This window comes from Struthio camelus, chromosome 4 (genome assembly GCF_040807025.1).
Source record: "Struthio camelus isolate bStrCam1 chromosome 4, bStrCam1.hap1, whole genome shotgun sequence".
NCBI lineage: Eukaryota > Metazoa > Chordata > Aves > Struthioniformes > Struthionidae > Struthio > Struthio camelus.
In genome coordinates this window covers 76,840,640-76,863,805 of record NC_090945.1, presented here as the reverse complement: position 1 = coordinate 76,863,805, position 23,166 = coordinate 76,840,640, and the positions used below count along the sequence as shown (strand labels likewise).

The 23,166-nt window shown below is 38.7% G+C and overlaps 1 protein-coding gene across 2 annotated transcripts; it reads right to left on the bottom strand.

Annotated features, from left to right (window-relative positions):
• Positions 1-681: 681 nt before the first annotated feature.
• Positions 682-23,036, bottom strand: NOP14 (NOP14 nucleolar protein). Of its 2 annotated transcripts, XM_009686165.2 has the most exons (18): positions 22,441-23,036; positions 19,667-19,801; positions 18,644-18,785; positions 17,970-18,115; positions 17,683-17,817; positions 16,336-16,458; positions 15,032-15,163; positions 13,085-13,409; positions 11,633-11,763; positions 11,307-11,392; positions 9,506-9,641; positions 8,100-8,201; positions 7,052-7,205; positions 4,267-4,426; positions 3,286-3,433; positions 2,197-2,315; positions 1,275-1,430; positions 682-991 (listed from the first exon to the last, which is right to left on the bottom strand). In XM_009686165.2, exons 1-18 carry the CDS (start codon positions 22,636-22,638, stop codon positions 892-894), a joined length of 2,628 nt encoding a protein of 875 aa, XP_009684460.2. In that variant the 5' UTR covers positions 22,639-23,036; the 3' UTR covers positions 682-891. The 2 variants fall into 2 exon arrangements, with proteins under 2 accessions (XP_009684460.2, XP_068799615.1); XM_068943514.1 differs by lacking the exons at positions 682-991; positions 1,275-1,430; positions 2,197-2,315; positions 3,286-3,433 and adding an exon at positions 3,813-4,093.
• Between the last annotated feature and the right edge of the window lie 130 nt (positions 23,037-23,166).

The following is a 23,166-nucleotide window of genomic DNA, read 5'->3' as shown; positions in this document are numbered from 1 at the left end:
CAGGAAAATATTACAATTATTTTTTCAATGCATAATAACCTTCACTGGATTTATCAAATAGGGAGAATACAGTGAATACCTGGATAGTGACCCAGTTCAGGCCAGCAACTTTAAATAACTGTGGTGTTGTTTGTCTCACTTCAATGTTTCTTCACAAAAACAGTATTCTAAAAAATATATTAAAAGAATTTATTGGCTCTACTGGAAAAAATGTCTTCCAAAGGTCACTCTTGGCAGTTTTCAGTAATTAGACATTCGTGATAAAATAAGTGTAAAAGAGTTAAAGATGTCACTTGCGACAGTTAAGAGTGAGTTGAGGAAGTCTAAGTTAACTGCCCTAGTTCATTATTAGGGATTTCATATCTGAGCTCAATCCAACAATACTTAAGAAATGAATGGAAGTACAGCTTTAATAAAACAGTTCCCTTAGTCCACTGAATACTTGTTAGACTGTCCCAATGCTACAAACTAATTAAAATCTTACTGCTTATTTTGCAAGTAGGCTTTGATTAAGATAGCTACTTGTACTTATTTAATATTAAAAAGATACTAAAAGCTTTTTGCTGTACAGACTTTTTTGTGTACTTCAGGATGGACTAAGACCTGGTCACGCAATCGTGAGAATTCTGATCCTTCATCCAAATGTTCTCAGTTACTAAAATAAATGGAATATTCCACGCATAAAAATGTTATTTTTATTTTTCATATGAAATAATGGGTTTTTTCTAATAAACAAGTTAACTTCTTTAGATAGATTTGATGATATGTTTGATGATATTTGATACAAAAAAATGCATCCAAAAAATGTAGCTAGAGTCTACTCAAAAGCCATAGGATTGGGATATTTTACGTGGCAGTAAAAACAAGGTTTCCTTCTGCAGATAGTCCCAGTTAATTTTTCCTTTTTTTCCTTTTCATTGCTTTCCATTCACCTTCCTGTGTAGCAAGGCTACTAAGAAGCTCTTTCACTTTTCTCTTTCTGGCTGCATCTCTGTAAAACAAACAAACAAACAAATATATTTAAATATTTCAGAAACATGGTATTGAGGAAAAAACGTACATTTAGACAAGAATTATTGGTTTATTAAAATCCCCACAACTCTTAAATTGCAGTCTCACACACTTCAAAATATATTTGTTTTCCCCAAATTATCAAAATATATTTTTTAAATTTAGTATGGTTGATCATCACTGTTAATCTTGACACGGAGCAAAAAAAATGAACACACAGAACAACAACCCCCAAACTGGTGCTGAAACAAAGACTACATCACCTCTCCATGATTTCTGAAAGTTGCATTCTAGCCAGAAACTGGTTATCTTTCCGAATCTCCCGAATAGCTCCTTTAAATTCACGCTTATGCTTGTGAATCAACCGCTTTCTTTCTTGCTCCTTTTTGCTGCCTCCCTGCTTTTTTCCAAACTCTAAACTGAAATGAGAAAGCATCTGTGAGCACAAAACGCTTTAACACTTAAACACTTTAACAAATGCAACTTTTTATGCTCAAGAGTAGTGAGTTTTTGTATGAATGCTAACTCAATATTTTTACTTCCTGCATATTATGTGGTCAACTTGCAAAATAAAGGGCCACCCCAGTGCACACACTGGAGAAACACTCACCAGAACTTCTGACTGCATGCCATCATCATGCAGATGACAAGCAGATAACATTTTCCCGAAAACAGTTAAACTGCAAACCCCCCACAGATACCCTTGCATTTTTTTGGAACGGACTGAGAAACCTAGAGCAGAAGAATAAAATCCAAAATTGCCAAGGTCTCAAGCTGAAAACACGTCTGGAGAAAGATGGAATCTCCAAACGTATTTTAAATGTCTGCAGGCTTCCTTGGCAGACGAATTCTACAGAAAAGGTCCAGTTTGCCATTTCATCAGTTATTTGGGGATAAATGCATACATTGTAGAAAGTTAGCCTCTTAATATTACTAGAAGAAATAAAGCAGACAGTTTATGTCTCTGTAGATAAAAAGCAACATGCCTAAATGAATCGGCAGCCACTATAAGGCAGAAAGGTCACATGCTGTTGTCAGACTTCCTGAATCAGAACACAGTTCTATTTATGTAAAACAAATAATGGTCTCTCTTATATATCCTCCTTTCCAAATCCTTTCAGCCTACTGACAATCTTTAATGTTTAAATGCACTTCTCCTTTTGTACCAAGCGTTGCTTTACTTACACTTTCACAATTTTGGGTGTATACTGTTTCAGTGGCACTGGCTTCTTTTTCTCGCATACCAGTGGGGGATAGTGCTTTACTTTATTCTCTAGCTCTTTCAGAGCACTGCGATACCATTCCTGAAAAGGCAAATCAAATTACAATTTTAAAAGTTTATCCAAAAAAATCATAATTCACAAACTATTGTAAACTGAATCACCAGTAATGTTCTCCCCTGCCTGAAGCATCCTCCAAAAAAATATGTTCTTCCGCTTTGTAAAATCACTGCTATTCATTAGCACGTTGCTAACACTGAAACGCCGTAAGCCTTCCAGACTGGATAATTTTTAAACACTTTCAGAAGTCTATTAAGATGGTATCATGGACGCTAAGGAAGATCAGCAGACAGTTTCACCTAACAGAGGATGAAGTAATGCTAAAGCCAGTTTAACTCAGAGACTGGCCTTCAGAGAGTCATTCTAAGGATGTTCTTTTCTTTAATTTTTAAATATAGGCCATTTTGTATAACATACATTACAAAATCCTATTCTGAAAGGATATTTCATGATGCCTCTTTGAGGAGAGGACAGTTCTGCTCTAGAAAAAGACAGACGAAAAAGCTGATTTGAACCTCATCTCTGGAAAAAGAAACAACTGACCTGTTTTAAGTAATGAAGTTGACAAGACATATTTATATTAGTTTTACTGAGACAATTATAAATACTACTCCATCAATTTGGTACAGGTATTTGATTGTAACAAGGTCTTACAGACTCATTAGGAAAGTACAGGACCAACTGGATGACCAGATTGCTACTGTTATAAATTAAGTCAGATTATTGTAAGTTAGGTGCCATTCTCTTCAATCAGAGGGGTAGGATAAGACACGCAACGCAAATATTTTTTCTAAACATTTTCCACTCTTCTTTGGTTTCTCCATAGCAACATCTCTGTGATTTTTGAAAAGCACAAAATGCAAATAGGCCTGACCCTTGAAGAAGTTTCACTGAGGCTTATATTTGTGTTTTCTTTGCTTAAGCACAGATGAAGATCACAGAATTTATTCATAAAACATTTACGCCAATGACTTCATCCCTGAGGAACACATACCTGCATTCGTTCAGGATATTCACTCACTGGCACATGTTGTGTAAGGAGTACTCTGACAGGATGCATTATTTCATGGAATGATGGTAGAGATCCATAGAGAGCTGCACTTTTTTTAATAAGATCAAAGCACAGGGCTAGACATGATAATCTGTTAATGTACAAAAACATTTAACAACTTTACTTGCAAAAATTGTAGTAGATTTTTAAATAAAATTATTCAAAGTAATTAAATTTGGGAGTGGAAGCACTGTCACTTACTAAGATTGCCTAATAAAACCAACCATGAAACTTTTTACTGTTGTTAATTCAGAGCAAAAATTTCACTATTTCACTCTCTATTACGTGCAAATATCCAGAAATCCATTAGCAACAAACCTTTGTTTTTATATAAGTGCACAGAACATAAAGCTAGTTCTGTGTCTTTGCCACTTAAGGAGAGTAAGAAATTTCTATGCTATTTGCAAAGGTGTCTCATGTCTTCGAAACAGAAGAAACATTCGAAACATTTTCTTTTCAACTTGACAATAAAATGCTCATGCATCCCTGAAGTAAACTATACCATAATGCACACAAAAATAAGGCTGAACAGGCATGCTTAATTTTGGCCTTTCCTAGCTTTAAGCATTTGATTACCTCAGTGACATGCTTCTAACAGTGTCTGGATGTTAATGCAGTATTTGCTGCTGAAGGGCTTGGCAATTCAACGTACTGACACCTTCTCTGGCTCTGCATCATCCTGCTTAGTCCACAGCGGTATTCAACAGGACTGGAAGGTGTGAGCACTCGAACAAGTGCTCTGCATGAAATTCTGATAGAAGATTCATAATTTTATAAGCTACAGAGTAGTACTATGAAAATAAAGCAGAACAATTCACTACTTTTATGCTTACTCCTAATTTTTATCATGTGTGTGAAGAACACTGGCACTGAAATTATCCAAGAGACGGTCTGGGGTTTCTTCTGTTCACGTTCCCTACATACCTGATGTGATTCATTTCCGTTCTGCTGCTTTCCTTTAATCTTGTCACAATACTCAATGGCAGATTTTGCTTTTGCCAGCTTTCCAGATCCTTCTTATCACAGACCAAAAGCAATTCTAAATTCTTCCCCACTGGTGTAAATGGATGCACTACAGTATAGCCTAAAAAACAGGAACAATCTGCATGAACAGATCAATTCTCAACATTATTTCTAAGGGAAAAAGCCTCCTGTGTTCATGCTTTGAATTGTACTACTTCAGGAAAACACTTTATCAGAATTAGGCTTTTCCAAAATAATGGAAAACACTGGACCATGGGTACAATCACAGGTATGTATGGAGAGAGGGAAGAAAGGTGCTGTCAGCTGAAGGAATGACAGCAGCAGTTCCTACAGTAGGTACGCATCTGCCCTGTAGGAACAGGACACATAGTTAAACTGTTAGTCAAAATGGAGTACTGGATATGTTCAAGAGGAAAGGGCAGGGAAAGAGATCGGATTAAGGAACAGAAGGCTTTGACCAGCAAGGGGGCAAAAAGCACAGAGAGCTGGAGCAGGGAGAGCCCACGGCTGCTGAACACGACTGAGCCTCTCCAGCGATCTCTCAGCAGGGGCCCTCAGGTACATTCTGTAAGTTCTCTCCCACTCCAGCTAAGCAGTTTTAAAGCAAGATGAGCAGGAAACAAAATATATACTGGGGCAGGGCATCCAAAAAACATGTGAGAATCACTGGGCTAAATAAGCAGAGAGATCTGTGAAAAAGGACTTGCAGAGCAGCAGGAGAGAAGCACCAGAGGAATTTCATGACTAAGGGAGAAAATAATTTGCAGTCTGTGTGCTGGACTCCTCTTTTTTGTTTGTTTTCCTTAAAGTCCTGCAAGCTTAAAATGGAACTCATTTCAAAACTTTTTAACCCTGTACATTAACATTATTTACATAATCTAGAACTTACACATGGCACTTTACAGAAGGCCGGAAGACAGTATGCTCCGATAAAGATGCATAAAGTTTCAGTTGTAAAGACATAAAGTTGCAAGAGATTACGACATATGCCAATCAATATATGCAAGATCAGGAACTAAGATATGCAAGTTTTATTAACTGCTTTACTTGTGAGAGATTAGCAGATCTCATTACCAATTCTATTAGCAAAGGCTATCAACAATGACAATTCCTTCCCACTCCCTCCACCTCCATCTTTTCTCCTTTTCTTAAGGGAACAACTGTTTTTAAAGACTAAAGTAGATCAGAAGCTGCATTTCAGTCTTTTATGAAGTTCTACTCCATATCATTTCTTGATGTGAGAAGTTAATGGACCAAGCTCTCAAAATTAAAACGATCGAGTTCTATTAGGTGATGCTACTTATTGTCAAAATTGAACCCCCAGAAATTTTTTGGTGTGAGAGTATATCAACATACCACAGAATTAGATGTGAGCTCATTTTAAAATATTCTGTGTTGACCGCCAAACCATCACATTTATCAGCAATACTTCCACCGTGACTATTTTAAAACAAGATTGGTTACTTTGATATACATTTCAAAACATCAGTATTGACTGAAAAAGTCTCACATAGAATTTTTGATTTGACTAATGATGCGGTGCCTCTCATATATCTTTTACCAAGCTTCTCACTGCTAAATCAACACCATGCACATTTTAATTAGTGCAAAATCATTACCAAAAGTTCACAGGAAGTTTAAAAACTGGTTAAAAGTTGGTCTTCTGTTACCGCTAAATACTATTTTAAAATAGTTTCTTATGCAGTTTTGCAAAAACCTATTATCTTAGCTGAACCAAAAACCTTTGATCATATAGATCATATATTCCTAAAGGAGTACACAAATACTTTTAAGTGCTGCATAAACCACCCACTCTTTAACCTCTTCCCACCTCCTCCTAGGGGTTCGGCTGCTGGCGTTCTGAGAATCAAAGGCTTAGCTCTGATACAGCCCAGCTGTGTAACCACGGCTCACACTTCAGTGGAAAGTGCTATGCTGTGAGAAGGAGCTGGAAGAAAGTCCGTAGGGTACAGCCACACAAGATAAGAAACTGCAGTGCTAAGGCTGTTGAAAAGGGATCACTAGGAGCCTTAGGATTCAAAAGGAAAAAAAAAATGTCAACATGGTAAGTTATAAAAATCCTAAAGGGAAAAAAAACATGGTGTCAAATTAAAGAGACAGCCTTCTGCCTGTTATCTGTGCAAGTTCCTAAACTGGCAGCTATATTATAGGACAGACTAACCTGTGGGGATAACTGCCCTCTACTGAACTGCAGTTAAGTTCAGGCGAGCAAATAAAAAGGACAAATACCAGCTTCATGCCATACTTCTGTCTTTTATCTTCATGCTATAGAAACCCCTCCAAAATCCTCAGTGATATGGTTATTAGGTGAGAAGGGGAGGTATCTGCAGCATCAGCTGCTGCCTCATTGTGAAGTAGCAGGTACTCGTCAGAAATCCCTTACGAACTGTGAATTTCTGACTGCAGTCCAATCAGAAGGTCTTTTTGGAACAACAGTACTGCAAAAAAAAAAAAAAAACTGCACTGTGGGCAACATTATTCCATTTCCTTTAATTATGTAAGCTTTTTCTTCCCTGCCAAAACCATGACAGGATCTAGTTCATAATAAGATGTTCGAGAATCAAAATTGTGGATGGCTAACCTAGCAGATAATCTGGATTTTTGTTCAAAACAAACAATTCAAGGTGAAAGCTTAATTTTACTGAAACTTCAAAAAAGACCCTAAAAGAAAACTTTATTACTCATTCACTTGAAAGAAACTCACCCTGGGCTTGCTTTTTGGGTAGAGATATGTAAAGTATTCCAAGAAGAAAATTGATGAGTTCTGGCACAAATCTTTTAGAGAGAGATACATATTCCAGGAACAAACAGCATATGAATAATCCTTTAACAACATCTTGTAATGTTGTGATGCGACACTAAAAAGAAAAAAGAGGAATGGAACAAATCAATAAATAAATGGCTATCACAAACAAATGTAGCATCTCCCCAAAAGCAGAAGTCTTTAATGAGTTGTACGCATTTAAAACCTGTACAAATGATACCCTCTGGGTTTATGTGAAAAACATACCAGCTTTCCCTTGCCTAATTTGATACCTCACTAAAGAGAGTATGCAGAACTGAAGAGAAAGTCTGTCAGAGTTGGTTTAGCCGCTAGCAGGCGCTAAATCACACAAACAAGTTTTTTCTTTTTGCTTGCTTGCTCTGCTATCTGGCCTGTTCTTAAATTTCAGTCCTAGTTCTTCCCCTGCAGTGCCCCATATCCACTTTCAGAAATGAACTATGGAAACGTCAGACTCAAAGCACCCTGGATCTCTGACAATAACAAAATAACCAGCCCAGGACTTTCCAAACATATAAACAGGACATTTAGATAGAAAAATAAGTATGTATTTTTACTGCACTGCAATGCACTGCACTAGGTAAATTTTCAAAGGGAAAAAAAAACCTGCCAATCTTTAAATAAACACCTTCCTTAAAGAGCAACGAGTGGAATATAGGGAAGAGAAATTACTAATGAATGATTTTGTACTGTATTCAGTCAGTCTGCCCCATTAGTCCCATGTAATTTGTCATATAGAAAATTCTTGTGTGACTGCTTAAAAGTTCATTGCATATGATTTTGCTGTATTCTGCAAGGGGTTTTTCTCTTTGCTTTTCCTCCCAATGACTAATTGTGACGACCCCAAGTACAAATGTACCTTTTCAGTATAGTTCCAATATACATATTAATGATAACACATACAAGTTCAGAGTCCTAGGAAGGAACAAAGAACGAAGTTTTATGCTGAGATACAACTTCACAGACATACCTTAGTAAGTAACTGACTCATGTATATAAAAGCAGGTGTTACAACTGGATGCCAGAAGTCAGAAGTTGGAAACAGTAGAGACGTAATTTTCAAATAAATAAGCTGGATAACACAGAGTAAGAAGGCAAAACACAGTAAGACGTTATTCCCCGACCCTTAATAGATTTTACGTATATGTGACTGTAATGGATGAGTAACTGCCATGTAGTAGTCTAAAAATACTGAGATATAAATCTTTTTGCGAAATCTGATGGCATATAACCTCTTGAGATGACTGCTTAAGTTGCTTTAGAGACTGAAACATCCATCAGATGTCTACAGCGCTTTAACTGAAAGAGGCAGATCGATGAACAAACAAGAAGGCAAAACAAAACTCCATTTACTGCGTAAGAACATCCTCGCACAAACTTGGAAGACCTTGCAGGGGTGAAAAAAGGCTACCAGTGTGGAAGCACTTAAGAAATCCAGACATGCTCCAGCCTACCTCTACCACATGCCCTTGTTTTCGTGCTAAAGGAATGAGCAAGTGGCCACACAGGACCTGTGATACATTTTAACAGGTCCTCAATATGGACAATTACGTGGCCGGTGGCACAACACGCATCAACAAATAATGCAGATGCGGATAAGAGAACTAGACAGCTCTTAAATACGCTTTTACTACCGGGAACGTGTTAGAGAGCTATGAATGACCTCCTGTCACGATCACAAGGATCTTAAATGATCAGTTGAAAGGTCCTTTTGTAAATGGATGGATATTCATTTTACTGCAACAAACAAACAAAACAAAATTCATTTTCCATTTGCTCCCTTCTTGAATTCCCCAATAGCCATTTACCTAGATATCTGAGGAGGAGTCCGTTCAGATTTAGCATGGCCAACAAAATTTTGAAATATTAGTATTACAAGGAAAGATAAGTCCTTTCGTCGTGAGCCGTTAACGCTGTATCAACAGCATAATTTTGTGAGGGTTTTTTTATACCCGTGAAAATATCTTAACGTTATTTTTGCTGCCTTATGAGATACTGCATTTCTACAGAGCACTGCCTAAACGTTTGCAGTTAACGCAATTAAAGAAATTAGGACGTAACTGACAGCATCCTTTTTTCCTAGAACCGTTCGTTTAAACTTAGCAGAACGTTCTTTCTTTACTTTCCTGACAATGTAAGGTGGGGTGGCAATTTTAAGTTCTTTTTTCTGTATTAATAGTGCAGTGTCACAGTCCTATTCTGAAGAATGTTTTTTAAAACTTATCTCCAGACAGGCAATTTACAGTATAAAGAAACTACATAGATGCTAGTAATTCATTACATCCTTTGAAACGCAAAATTGTATTTATTGTCATCTTGGCATTTCTGTACAAATGCAAAGAGCAAGAGATTTTCTTAACAGTATCTGTACGTTACCGTGTCTAAACCTGGAAACGTTGCACGGCCTTTGACTTCAATTATTTCTGCCATGTCATGTGCAGCGTCTCGAAGGACAAACTTGATACTGTCACTGGCTGTTTCAGGAAACATCTGGCAGAGATCGTACAATGGCCTGTTAACAAGAAATGTAAGTCATGATTGAGTTACATCATTGATGCTAATAAAAAACCGACATTTAAGCACCTGTAGGAAGATTTCTGATGTTCCATCTATGTTACAACAATAATAAATTCCCTGAAACAAAGTATTCTTTTTTAGGAATAGCCAACCAGTATATAAAATACACCTAATATATAAAATATTATTGTAATATTTTTGTTTTAGAGACATGGATGTGTAAAATGGCCTTTTCCATTATGCCTTGTGAGATGATCTTTAATTGGATGGTTTCTAAATATTAAAACTAAGAATTTTAAAATACACTCTCAAATCACCTCGTATGACTTAAAAATTTGTTTCTGAATCTCCTAACACTTCATTTTGCTGTACTAAGGCTTTCTGGCATACACTAGGTAAGCCACTACTTACAATACTCTTAGGCAATGTTAAACAACGTGTAACACAGCAATGTGGTTAGCGAAATTATTACTCAAGAAAAAAATTCCCCCAAAGTTAGGCCAGCTCTAGGCCTATGGTTTTTGCCTATGGGGAGATGCAGTCAGGAGCGAAGTCATAGTTTTTCAATTACTGTCGGTTAAAATGCTTTGTAATGATATTAATAAATCCCAGCTCTGCAAAACAATCAAAATGTGTTTACACACTTTCACAAAGCTCCAGCATGTCTTACAATATCAACTCCTCAGCGCTCCTGTGGATGAATGCAACACAGCCATGAATGCTCAAGTTGCACAAAAAGATTTTTTAAAACTAATTTCCTTCCTCAGGCAATAAAAAAAACACAGGCTGAAAAACTACGTACAAATAATTCACTGAAAGAAACTTGTCTAACTTGCAAAGTCAAGCTAGGAATCCCAGACTAATTTAACTTGGAAGGGACCTTTGGATATCAGCTGGTGCAACCAACTGCTCAAAGCATGGCTAACTTCAAAGCTGCATCAGGTTGCTCAGGTTGCTTTGTGAAGTTTTGGATATCTTCAAAGACAGAAATTCCACAACTTTTCCGGGCAACCTGTTCCAACGTTCGACCACCCTTGATGCGAAGAATTTTTCCTTACGTCTAGTTGAAACTTCCCTTGTTGCAGCTTGTGTCCTTTGCCTCTCGTCCTTTTGCTGTGTTCCTCTGGAGCCAAATTTGCCTCTGTCATCTCTATAATTGCCCGTTTGAAAACAGGAATGCCAAACTGAAAGTTCCCTGCAAAGTCTTTATTTGGAACTTTCGTATGAGCCAACTATAACAGTCTTTAATTACCGTTTCTTCTAGTTCCCTGTCTAAGTGAATTTATAGAATGGCAACTATAGGGAAAACTAGTTTTTTAGGGAAAAACTAAAGTTGCAGAGACGACCACACATCTGTCACTGCACAGCTTAAAGCCCTCCATCAGCAATCTAAATAACTTCATATATGGAAGTCTGCATGTGGACTTGATATTACTCATTACCCAAGGAAAGCATCTTGCAGATCAAAAGCTGTATTCTGAAGTTCTGAAAGGGTTTTGGCATGATTTAAAGCTCCACCAATATATGAAATAATGTTAAAACACTACAAAGCTGGAGAAACACAGTTGTTTACAATCTGCTCAGAAATGATTCAAAACAAATAGCATGCTCTTCTCCTTAGACCATAAAGGAGTCGCGGTCAATATGATTTATTACTTACAGAACCAGTTTGTTGATTGTTTTGAGCTCTGGAAAATCCAGGGTAGCCAGCTCCCCAATATACTCCAAAAGGAAGCCAAACAGTTTCTGCGAGAAGCATGATATGTTAAAATTTTTAGGTTTATTTCATTGTACATTTAAGCAGCACAGAAGAACAGTGATATAGAAGTTAGCAAATGAACGGTGGTATGTTGATTCTATTGTTCTTCAATAACATGGAAGCATGTATATTTTATACTATTTCCTGAATTCTTGCTAAAACTTACTCAGGAATTCAAAGTTAATTTTAAACCTTTGGGAGGGGGAAAAAAAAAAAAAAGCGCGTACTTCCAACTTTGTTTTGTTTCCCACTGCAAGGCTTGGATGATTGCATTTCTGAATCCTCTCCAGTATAATAAGCTGCTGTTCTATTGTTCTTCCCGTCAGTAAAGATTTAAATTTCTCGTAGGACTCAGGAACTAGAAATCAAAAAAAAAAAAATTGACCCAAGCCTATGTAAGACTTAACATATTTAATTCACGTGACTTCTAACAAATTTCCAGTTTGAAAGTGTTGTCTTTCAGAAAATAAAAGAAAATATCATATGGCCTTTACATGATCATTTTGTAAACACTAATAATACGTTGCATTACATGAATATATATTGAAGAATACATACATATAAACATATAGGTCTGAAATATACGGTAAATGTTTTTCTAAAACTCAGATTCAATTCATCGTATATTATTTGCCTATGCTGAGCATAACTACATTGACACTTTCCTACATACAGAAGGAGAATTAGACTTCACTTCAGAATTAAACGTAAGCTTCAACCATAGCTTTACCATAATACAACTAACTCTATGTTTAATTCACACTTAACTAGTTTTTGAATGAAGGATCTGTTTCTGTATGAAGTAAGAATCTTGCAACTAATGGAAAATAGAAAATAATTTTACAAAAAAAAAGCTGGATATATATTTAGTCTTATGCACGAGTCAACATGCTATAAAACATCCTAACCGGTTCAGTTTCTTGAGAGTTATTTTAATGTCATCGCCTTCTGGTTAAAACAAAACGTGAATGCAATTTAAAAAGCCTGTGGAACATGCACTATTTCCTTTTGAAGAAAAACAGCAAGCACTCAAGAAAACTCTCTGGAAGGTTGTTTAATCTTGGGACAGCTAATTTTGTGAACAAAATCTATACTAGGGCACTAGTAGGGTGCATTATGTACTTAATATTAATAAACACATTGTGAATTACTTGAAACATGCATCCTCTTTCCAAAAGATTCAACCTTTGAGCGATTCTTTATTTAAAAATGCTGAGATACTCCGCTACAGGGATTAGACCTCAGAATCCTCCCTTTGAGCATCTTTCTCTGACAACAATGTCAGTCTGAACACCAGAGAATAGTAATTTTTTTCTCATTTAACTACAGACAATAGAATATTATTCTGGCTTCCCTTATGTAAAGCACTAGCATCCTAGACTGGATGTGCTGGTGACCTTCAGAAAGGAGTACAGACCTACAATGTTTTTTCATTTTCTCCTCAGGGCGGCTACAAGCAGCAGAAACAGCTCTGCGGTTAAATACATGATACGCAGAGCATGATCAGTGCTAATCACTACGGTCAGCGGTTACTGGCTACTCTAGGAACAGTAGAAGACTATTCTGAAGCAAAACTTCTTGGATGAGCAGGAATACTGAAGATTCTACACCGGAGAGAAAGAGATTGATTCTAAATCCCCTGAAGACAACAGGGAAATCTGGATTAGTCCTTTGCTTACCAGCAAATGTATAGGGAAGCTCCGATCTGGCAGCTTCCATTTTTAGATCTTGTTCCTTCATATTCTGTGATTTATTTTCATTACTCTTTTGATTCTTCTGTTCTTTATTCCCTATGGCTTCTTCTTCACTCTCAAGGTCAGATTCAAGATCAGAGTGATTATCTGTATCAACACCTTCCTCATCGTCAGTAGCAGATTCTTCCTCGCTTTCTTCTTCGTTCTCAATATTTTCTTCCTCGTTTTCTTCTTCATTCTCATTACCTTCTTCATTTCCACCCTCCTCCTCTTCCTCCTCTTCTTCCTTTTCAATATTCATTTTTCCATCCTGTCAGTAGAGAAAATAAACCACTCAAAATAGTGATAAGAAAGTTATAGCATCTTGCCAGAATCATCATGCAAAGCTATTGTTAAAGGCACATGAACAGGATCTGAGCCCTACTACTCTGACAAGCAGGAAATGGCAGCAGCGCCAGCCAACAGCCTTTAAGGAGAGAACAAGCATACAGATATAAAAATAGTGGGGTCTTTCCACGGGGCTGTAAGAAACTAGAAGAGGAGGAAGTAGGCTACGAAGACTAAAAGGATCAGGAGGAAAGTAGAGAACACTAGCAGATTATACAGAAAAAAAATTGAACATCATTTACAGAAGCATTATTCTTGGTCAAAAACATATTTTTTTAGAACTTCCTTCCATGTATTAAAATAGCATATCAGACAAATAATTCTTCCTACCCTCACTGTATTAAGCGTACATTTAAATTTACATACAATCTAGAAAAATAGAGAGTGTACTTCATACATCAGTAAAAAGACTGCTAAACTAGTTCCAGAATTAGTATTACTGGTGATTGTACCTTATAGTATTTGCTATATGCTATGCTGACTTTGCAGCACTGGTAGTGTTAGTATTTCTTACTTGGTACAATTGATACGGCATAAAACAAAAGCAAACGTGCAATACAACAATGATGTTTTATAGTAACACTTTTCAGAAATAATAGTTATTTTTCTAACCAAATTTGTTAAAAACTGTGAAATTCTTTCATGTACTGTTATCAGAAGACAAGCTCATAAGAGCTCAGATCCTCTGCTGCAACAGAAGGTTTAAGTCACTTCTGCATTCTCTCTTTGGAGGACAGCGGCAATTCCCTTGCTGCCTACAGGTAAGGGGACGATAGAATCAGCATTAACACACGCGTGCCATAGTCTGACATTAGCTTTAAGGTTGTATTACTGTGCCACATTAACCAAAGGTATTTCACAGTGGAAAGGCTCTCTCAGAAACTCACACATCCTCAGGCTGAAATTTGGTGGAAACTACAGCAAGCATAGCACAAATAAAAAAGTGACCAGTAAGGCTAACGCTCTCTCTACAGCCCAGTAGGCTAAAGGCTATATTTAACAGGAGCACAGTCAGCAGATCAAGGAAAGCAACTAACCCCCTCTTCTTAGCTCTTACTAGACCACACAGAACACTGCATCCAGTTTTGGGCCTCCCGATACAAGACAGACATGAATAAACGGCAGCGAGTTCAGCTGAGGGTCTTGAAGATAGTCAAGAGCACCAGCCCTGTGAGGAGAGGCTGAGGCAGCTGAGGGAAGAGAAAAACAGATCAAGGCTCTTCACCATGGTGCACGGTGGGAGAACAGGAGGCAACAGGCATAAGTTGCAACAAGGGAGGTTCAGACTGGACTTAAAGATAAATTTTTCATGGTAAGGATAGTCAGTGGAACAGGCTGGCCAGAAAGACTGTGCGGCCTCTGACCTTGGAGGTTTTCAAGACCAGACTGAAAAACGCGCTGAGCAATCTGGTCTGATCAGACTGCTGACCCTGCTTTGAGCAGGAGGTTGCACCAGAGGTCTGCAGAGGTCACTTCTAAACTGCTTTGTCCTGTGAGCCTATCTTCATTTCACAATTCTGAAAGTTCTGAGAATTTCAACCTTACCTTGTAGGACAATAAACGTCTATCATCTTTATCCAGGATAAAGCCATCAGCTAGATCATCAGCTGACATATGCTTGGTTTTCTTTTTAGTCTCCTGCTCATCTATTCCACGCATTCGACGCAGTCGATCAGCCTGTGTTTTAAAAGAAACGCCATACATAGATGTGAGCCATCTAGATGTGTCAGGTAACTACACCAAACCCAAAGGTCCTACAAATACTACAGCTAAGAAAATCAAAGGGCAAAACAAAGTTGACCAGGATTATTCAACCAGCTGATGAAAAGAACAAACAGTGACTTGACAAATTATGGGCAAAAGCTGATGATACCTTGTTTTGGGTGGGGAGTGGCATTTGATAAGCTAATCCAATTGTGTCAGTGCTAAATCTTATCTGGAAGGCTTTAAACTGTGTCTACCAAACCCACTAGGTACTTTTGTCTTAAAATTCTTACAGGTCCTGTTTCTTAATGAGACAATGCATCATTACTGGAAAATGTAAGCTTCTAGAAAGTTTTATGATTCTACAGTTTTTGCACGTGTTTCCCATGTCTGTAACAAGTTATAGGGAATGTGTGAACTAACTCAATAGGCAATAACTGAAACAATCCTTCGATCATTTTAAAAAGCATTTTCACCTTGGCAACCAGCTAGACTGTGCATCAAACAAGAGGAAAAGAATAGAAAAAAAAAATCCTTCTTTCTGTTACTAGCTATTGAGCAATTCTGAGATAACCTGAACGTACTGTATCCCTGAAATCCTAAATGCGTCCCTGGTATACAAAAAAAAAAAAACCCAAACATTAACCAAATAATTCATTCTTTCTGCAGGAAGATTCAGAGCTCCATGCAGTGGAAGGAATATGCAATTTTTCCTAAGCAAACCCTATTCCTCTGCAAAACAAATCTGTATGCACACCACCGCTGAAGGACTCTAGCATCACCAGAAGAAAACAGTGAACAACTTGCCACTCTATGAGTTCAGCAACTGTGCAACAAGCCACTCTCCCAGACTTAATTTGAAGCACATCTTAACTCTGAATGATTTAAAACACTTAAAGGCAAATCAAAGTGATATCGTATTTTTATCAAAGAAACAGTAACTCATTTCATAAACCTCACTAGCCATGTACTAACCTTATCAGTTTTTTCTTTTACATCAGATTGCAAACAGAAAGAACCCAGATTTCCTGAATTCAGCCTGTGAAGAACTGTAGTTTAGTACAGCCGCTTTCAAGCTGAGGTCAAGCAATGAATATAAGCAGTCACTCCCAAAAGACAAAACAATCTAAATTGGTAAATGGTACCTCCAGCTTCTGGAGTCGCGCCTGCTCCTCTTTCGCCAGTTCTTCTTCTGTCTTCATCCTATCTGAAGGTTTTGCTTTCATCTCGAATCCAAGTTCTCGAACAATCATATCATACTCATCAGGCTAAAGACATATTTATATAATTGTTTATTATCTGAGTTTTATTATTCTGCTTGGCAGCCACCCCTCTGCCAGGTGTAGCAGCAAGAAATAGGACTGTTAAGAAATAAGGCAAAGACTGTTTCAAGAGAAAGCTGCAAGAACATTCAACATAATACAAAGGCAAGGAATGGAATGAACTACTGAAATAGAAATCCACTGGAATTTCCCCCCTATTTAAATTACTCACAAATAAAAAACTTAAAAATATTAAGAGAAACATGGAACTCCTGCAGCAAGCCTAGCAGAGGGCTACTAAGATGATTAAGGGACTGGAGCGTCTCTCATACGCAGAAAGGCTGCGAGAGCTGGGCCTGTTCAGCCTGGAGAAGAGAAGACTGAGAACGGATCTCATCAATGTATACAAATATCTGAAGGAAGGGTGTTAAGAGGATGGGACCAGGCTCTTCTCCGTGGTGCCCAGTGATAGGGAGAGAGGCAACAGGCACAAATTGCAACACAGGAAGTTCCATCTGAACGTGAGGAAAAACTTCTTTCCTGTGAGGGTGCCTGAGCACTGGCACAGGTTGCCCAGAGAGGTTGTGGAGTCTCCTTCCCTGGAGATACTCAAAACCCGCCTGCACACGAGCCTGGGCAATGTGCTCTAGGTGATGCTGCTTGGACTAGATGGTCTCCAGAGGTCCCTTCCAATCTCAACCATTCTGTGATTAAATGAGAACTGCTTTATTTAAATTATCTTAAAAGCTAAAATTATTCTTTAAAATTATTTTCTCAAAAAACAACTAAAATTAATACATTCATCGTTTACATTTAACTTTCTAAATACTGTCAGATGTGAGCTAAATCTTTCTTGTATTATTAATCATGTAGATGCTCATGTCACTAAAACTAAGAGGGATGCTGATATTCAGCGAGTTTAAGCAATGTACAAAGAAAAGCAGCCAGCAGCAGAGATTACACTGGACTTGCCAATCCTGTCTTCTTGGCGCACGCACAACCCACTAAACCATACAGCTTCTCAAAACAAAATTCCATACGTCAGAATAAGAACTTGTGATATAGCACCCTCTGTTCGCTGTTCATTCAACCTGTAACATTCCCTCAGGGTGAAGAGGAAACAGCAATTTATTTTACAAAGTGATGAACTTTGCCTTGCACTTCAGTCACAAAGACAGTCAAAACCACGAGGTATTAGAACAAAAGAAAATAACCTAGCCAAAATCTTACCTTCGGTTTTTCTTCTTTGTCCTTTTTCTCCGACTTTGGGTTTTTGCGGGCCATAAGGGTTTGGATTTCCTTCCAGTCATTGTCAAGCTTTTCTGTGAGTTCTAATGCACTTTCTCTCCGAGTCTGCCTCTCTTGCTAGGAAAACAAAACACAAATGCAGCAGTTATGTTCAACTGAACAAGACAGAAAGCCTTGCTTTCTGTGTCACTATTATTTTCTTATAAGAAGCCATCACAATTTCTGCCTTTGCAATCATGCTCATTTACACGTTAGGGCCCAAAACTCACCTTTTCTTGTTTAGATTTGGCTATTAACTCTTCTATGAGCTCCTTCCTAGATTTAGGCTTTTCCTCCTCTTCAGCTTCCTGCCCACTTGACACTTTTTTACGAAGCAGGCCTCCACCCCCTCCAAAGTGAGCTGCAGTTAACTCAGCTAGAAGAAAAAATAGACAGATAGCAAGTGCTTTTCAAATTCATACACGAGTGATGATGCTGTTGGGGAACAGCTCCCTATTACTTGGGAATGGGAGCAACTGAAATATTTAATCGTATTTCCTTCCTATCCCAATAAACTGCCACACCAAAAGACACAGACACTGGACCATTACTTATGCTGCAAAACGTTCTGGGTGAGATAGGAACGTTTTTAAAATGTCCTAACCAGAATTTAGGTGCACAGGTACAAGAAACCAACCAGAAAACTTGCACTTCGTATGCTGCCTAAAGGCCTCTACATACAGGTACCCATACAGGCTGAAAAGCGCACAGGTAAAAGAGGCTGCCAGGTAGGTAGTTCCAATTAAACACAAGAGGTAATCAGAACTGGTTGAAACACCCCGTACAATTACATGGTATTCTTTCTCAGTGAAAGATAGCACAGAACAAATGATATAACATACCAATAATGAAAGCAACAGTGAATAAAAACACAGAGCAGCGGGATATTGGCTGCAAGTCTCACCTGACAACGCTCCTCTTTCCTCTGTATCACTGTCACTGTCAATAATATCATTTAGTTTTTCAATTTCTGCCAAAGACTGGCCATAATGAGTCAATTCTTCATCTTCATTAAGATCATAGATATTCTTCTTTCCAAAATTTTGCTAAGAAGAATAGGAAAATGAACTAATCAAATAACAGAAGATTTTTCGTTCCCAGGCAACAAGTTAAAAAAGCCAGTATTTCTACTGCTAGTTGAGGAGATTCGTCTTCCAGTTTTCTGCCATTTTTACAGCACTACCAGACCAGCCCTTTCAAATACATTAAAACTAAAGTCAGGAAGTCTGATGCCTCTGTCACGCCATTTCTATATTAACATAATAATAACTCAGAACACCTGAGGAAGCTTACATTTTATCTGTATATCAGTAACATCAACTCTTAAAAATTATTACACGTCTAGCCTAACTATGCTTTTAGTCTAACTAAACTGACTATAACTTACATAAATTATCATTTGACTACGACACTATGCCACTTAACTCCGGAGACTTAAGGTGCTCAGGCAGAAAGAATGGTACTGCAGGTACACTTGACATTAGTTCACATTACAGAACGACAGCATGTTATGAAGTTCCCCTAGCCAGCAAATGCAATGTTTGTTCTCCAATAGGTGCACTGGAATCTCAAATTGAATTGGTTCAGGTTCCTTTTTCTAATCTAATTTCTGAATCATAACAAGTCTAGAACAGTCAAAGAAAACCAACCAATGAAAGCTGCCTAAAAATGGTTTTCTTGCATAGCAGTGCACGAAAGCACTCAGAGAAATTTCTGCTTCAAAAAGCTGTCTTGCAAAAACAGAAAGTTTTCACAAAAAGTTTTGGCTCCTCCCCTCAAAAGTTACTTTTTCATAAAAATCTCAAACATATAAAACCAAAAATAAAGCATGTGCCTACAAAACCATGAATATTAAGCCACCCTCCTCCCCACCCCCCAAAAAAACTAAAAAAGGCATGATTAGTTTTTTTTCATTCATATAGTCTACCTGTCTTTCCAAAGTGAATCGCTTTATCATCTTTTCCTCTGGACTTAATTTGGTGTCATATTCACCAAAACGTTTATCTTTAAATACATTTGACTTGTCCTTTTCTTTATATTCTTTCAGTAATGTTTGGGTGCGCTAGAAGAAAAAGTGAGATCAAATTAAAAAACAAGAAGAATAACTACTCTCAAAGCCAAGGCAAAGCTTCCATAGTATCCTTGCAATATAATCCAATTCATCAGAATGCAACAAAAGAGAAGTAAAAACTAAATGAAAAACGGAGATGGGGATCTCACGTGACAATACATGTACATTCATTAAGTACACTTACGAGCCGTACGTAAGAAGACCAAATATGATACATTCTATCTTTTCCTTATTTTATCACATACAAAAGCTCAGCATCGTCACTGAAGAATTCTGATTTCAGTCTGGAACTTGGTATACAAGAATACGTATATATATACAAGAGCCTCAGAATCAGCTTAAACTCTTTTTGCCTTGTCATCTAAGACATGAAAAGCCCAAGCAGATACATATACTTAGCTCTCTGCTTTAGTATTGAGTATAAGGCGGGTTATGTAGCAGAGAGGTAAAAGGAAGCCATTTCATGCTGAAATTATTACATACTTTCTGAAGGAAGAAAAGCTGGCTATGTTTAGATTCAAAAAGATCCATATGTATTTAAAACATACGAACTGAATCTCATGAACAGGTACTGCTGCTTATGATACCATCATTAACTGCGCTTAAGGAAAAGGCTGAGTTGCCTTCAGCTCTTTGCAGCCACACTGAGCGTTCAGAACTTGAAGCCTGACTTCTGGTGTTGGCTTTGGTGGCATCTGCATCTACTACTGTTGCAGTTCTATCTTCTATTTACATCCTGCATGCAGAATATAAATGGCCATGCAATGTAAGCACTATGCAAGAACTTTAATATATCTTAATACTTTGGATATGGAAGAACAGTTTTATTCACCAGTTATTAGATACTGGTATCTCCCTCACGGATTATTTTTAGTCATACAGTTTTAATACATGACGTCTCATAATGCATGCAAAACGATAAATTATCCTTTCCCTTTTACTATATTAAAACAAACAAATAAACAAGCTGCTTCTCTTTTCAGTAAATGCTTTAAATTGTGTTTGAGAAAAGATCGTATGTCAGCGAGACTCTCAGGGACAAACATTTAAGTTACGCCTTTTCTGCTTTAACAGAATCTGAGGTTTTTACTGCCTTTTTGTATTGTTGGCGGGGGCAGCTTAGAAATCAAACTTCAGCTTAGAAATCAAATTCCAGTGCTTCAGTGAAGGAGGAGGTATGCTGCTGGAATCCCAGAGGCATGGCATGAGACAACATTTTTCTGGAAACAATACAGTTTTGGTCAGCTAGCTAGTGAAGCTAGTAGCCATTCTGATGGTCTAGTCTGTAGTCTATTACAGAGGCAGCAATGTGCTCAACTGAGGGAAAACAAAGAAGCAAACGTTCAAACAACATTACAAATTTGCTTCCACAAAAACTCACCGTCTAGGATATCTGCAAAGTGAATAAAGAGTGAGTGAGAGGCTTTCAGGAAACAGATTCATACGCTCAGGAAACAGACAAACAGAAATAGGGGAATGACATTTAAAAAAAGGAGTATTGGGACTTTGGACAGATACAGTAAGAATACAAGGAAGAGCATTTAAAAGAAAAGAAGTCGCCTTTGTATGCTGTTGCCTAACCATTTCCTTTCTAACACAGGATCTTCAAGTTACATTTCTAGTACAATCACACACCTGTAGTTCAACATTGCAGGCACTTAAGCTCATGCCTGAACTATAAGAAAAATTATGTCATAAATGTTAATAAAGCTAAGTAGTTCACACCTACATTCCCACTCTGATATTACCCACTCCTGAGAAAGTCTGTCTACATCTGTGGCCTCAGATGAAGATTACATCATGGACCGTAAGTAAGCCTGCAAGAGCACGTGTATTAGATTCGCGCTATTTATCAAGTGTTGACTATTACACTTAGAAGGATACACAAAAGGCAAGATGCACGCATTCTTACCTGATATAAACAGGTTCTCAGGGGCCAGAGGGCACAATAATGTAAACAGAGAGCTCTGACCCTGATGTCAGTACAGAAAATAAGGAATAACATTGCGAGCAATTTTAAAAGGGTGAACAGTGGAGGATAAGAGAGTTACTCATCGTAAGTTTTACGTGCATTCTTATGAGAGCAAGGAGGACACATTTTGCATCCCGATATGCTTCTACAAAACAACTATTTAACCAGTGCAGCAAAAGTGATCTTCAAGTTTTCCAAATCAATGGTAATTTCTTTGTATCTACACATTTCCCACTGCAATAAGGCTTAACCTTCTTTCAGGCTTTGACTATTGCAGTAATGTTGCATCATCATCAAGAAAGAGAAATCCTGCAGCAACTAAAATTAACTAAGAGAATGAAAACTTAACGTCCTCTGTGCTCTAGTCCTACGTTTGCTTCTTGACAACATATGTGCTGTTGTGCTCTGGGCCAGGGAATTTTGAGAAAAAGAATCATTCCCACAGATGTGATAGGGCAGATTTGCACTGCTGAGCCCTGTGCATGGCACTGGAGACATCTCAGCAGGCTCCCCACCACCACCTGTGCAATGTGAAGCGCGCAGCCACTTCTCCCACACACGACGGAGGTAACCTCTTATCTCACCTGAGGTGGCTCCAGCCTGATCACCTCTCCACCACATCCGCATCTACTCCTCTCATCTTCTGATAGCCTCTTACCTTCTTGATGGCCTTGGACCGTGAGACACCAGGCAACCCCACGTCATTCTTGGTCTTCCTCCCCAAGATGTTAAACTTCTGCCTGTTGACCTTCACCTCGAAGGGGTTGCTCCTGACCACCTCTATGGTGGACTTCGTGCGGCCCTTGGATCCACTGGGCGCTGAGGCCTTTCTCTTCCGCTTACCTGCCTTCCCCATGCTGGGCTGTGTGCGTGCGCGTGGGGGGAAGCAGAGGCTCAGCCCTCACCCATCGGCGCGCAGGAGCCAAGGGCTGGAGGAGCCAAAAGGCAGAGCAAAATGGCGCCCGGGGGGGCGAACACCCCCAAAACTGCCTCGCGGGCCTGATCGCTGCCCCAGAACCGGTGCGGGGTCGCGCGAGATTTCCCCCCCCAATCCCGCGAGAGCCGGCGGGGAGGGAGGGAGGGAGGGGAGAGCAGGGACGGGAACTGACCGCTCTACCGCGACGAGCGCACCCGGCCACCACCGCACGCGCACCGGCGGCTCCTGCACCTCTCGCGAGAGCTTAGCCCAACTCTCGCGAGACTTGCCGCTCCTCTCCCCTCCCGCTGTGGGAAAAGCCACGGGGGAAGAAGGGAAAGGCTCAAAGCACTACATGTCCCAGCATGCAGAGCGCGGCGCGCTCCCCCGTGCGGCCGCCCGCTGGGGCGTTGCCGTGGCGCGGGGCCTGCTGGGAATTGTAGTCTCAAAAGGAGGGGGGGGCCTGGG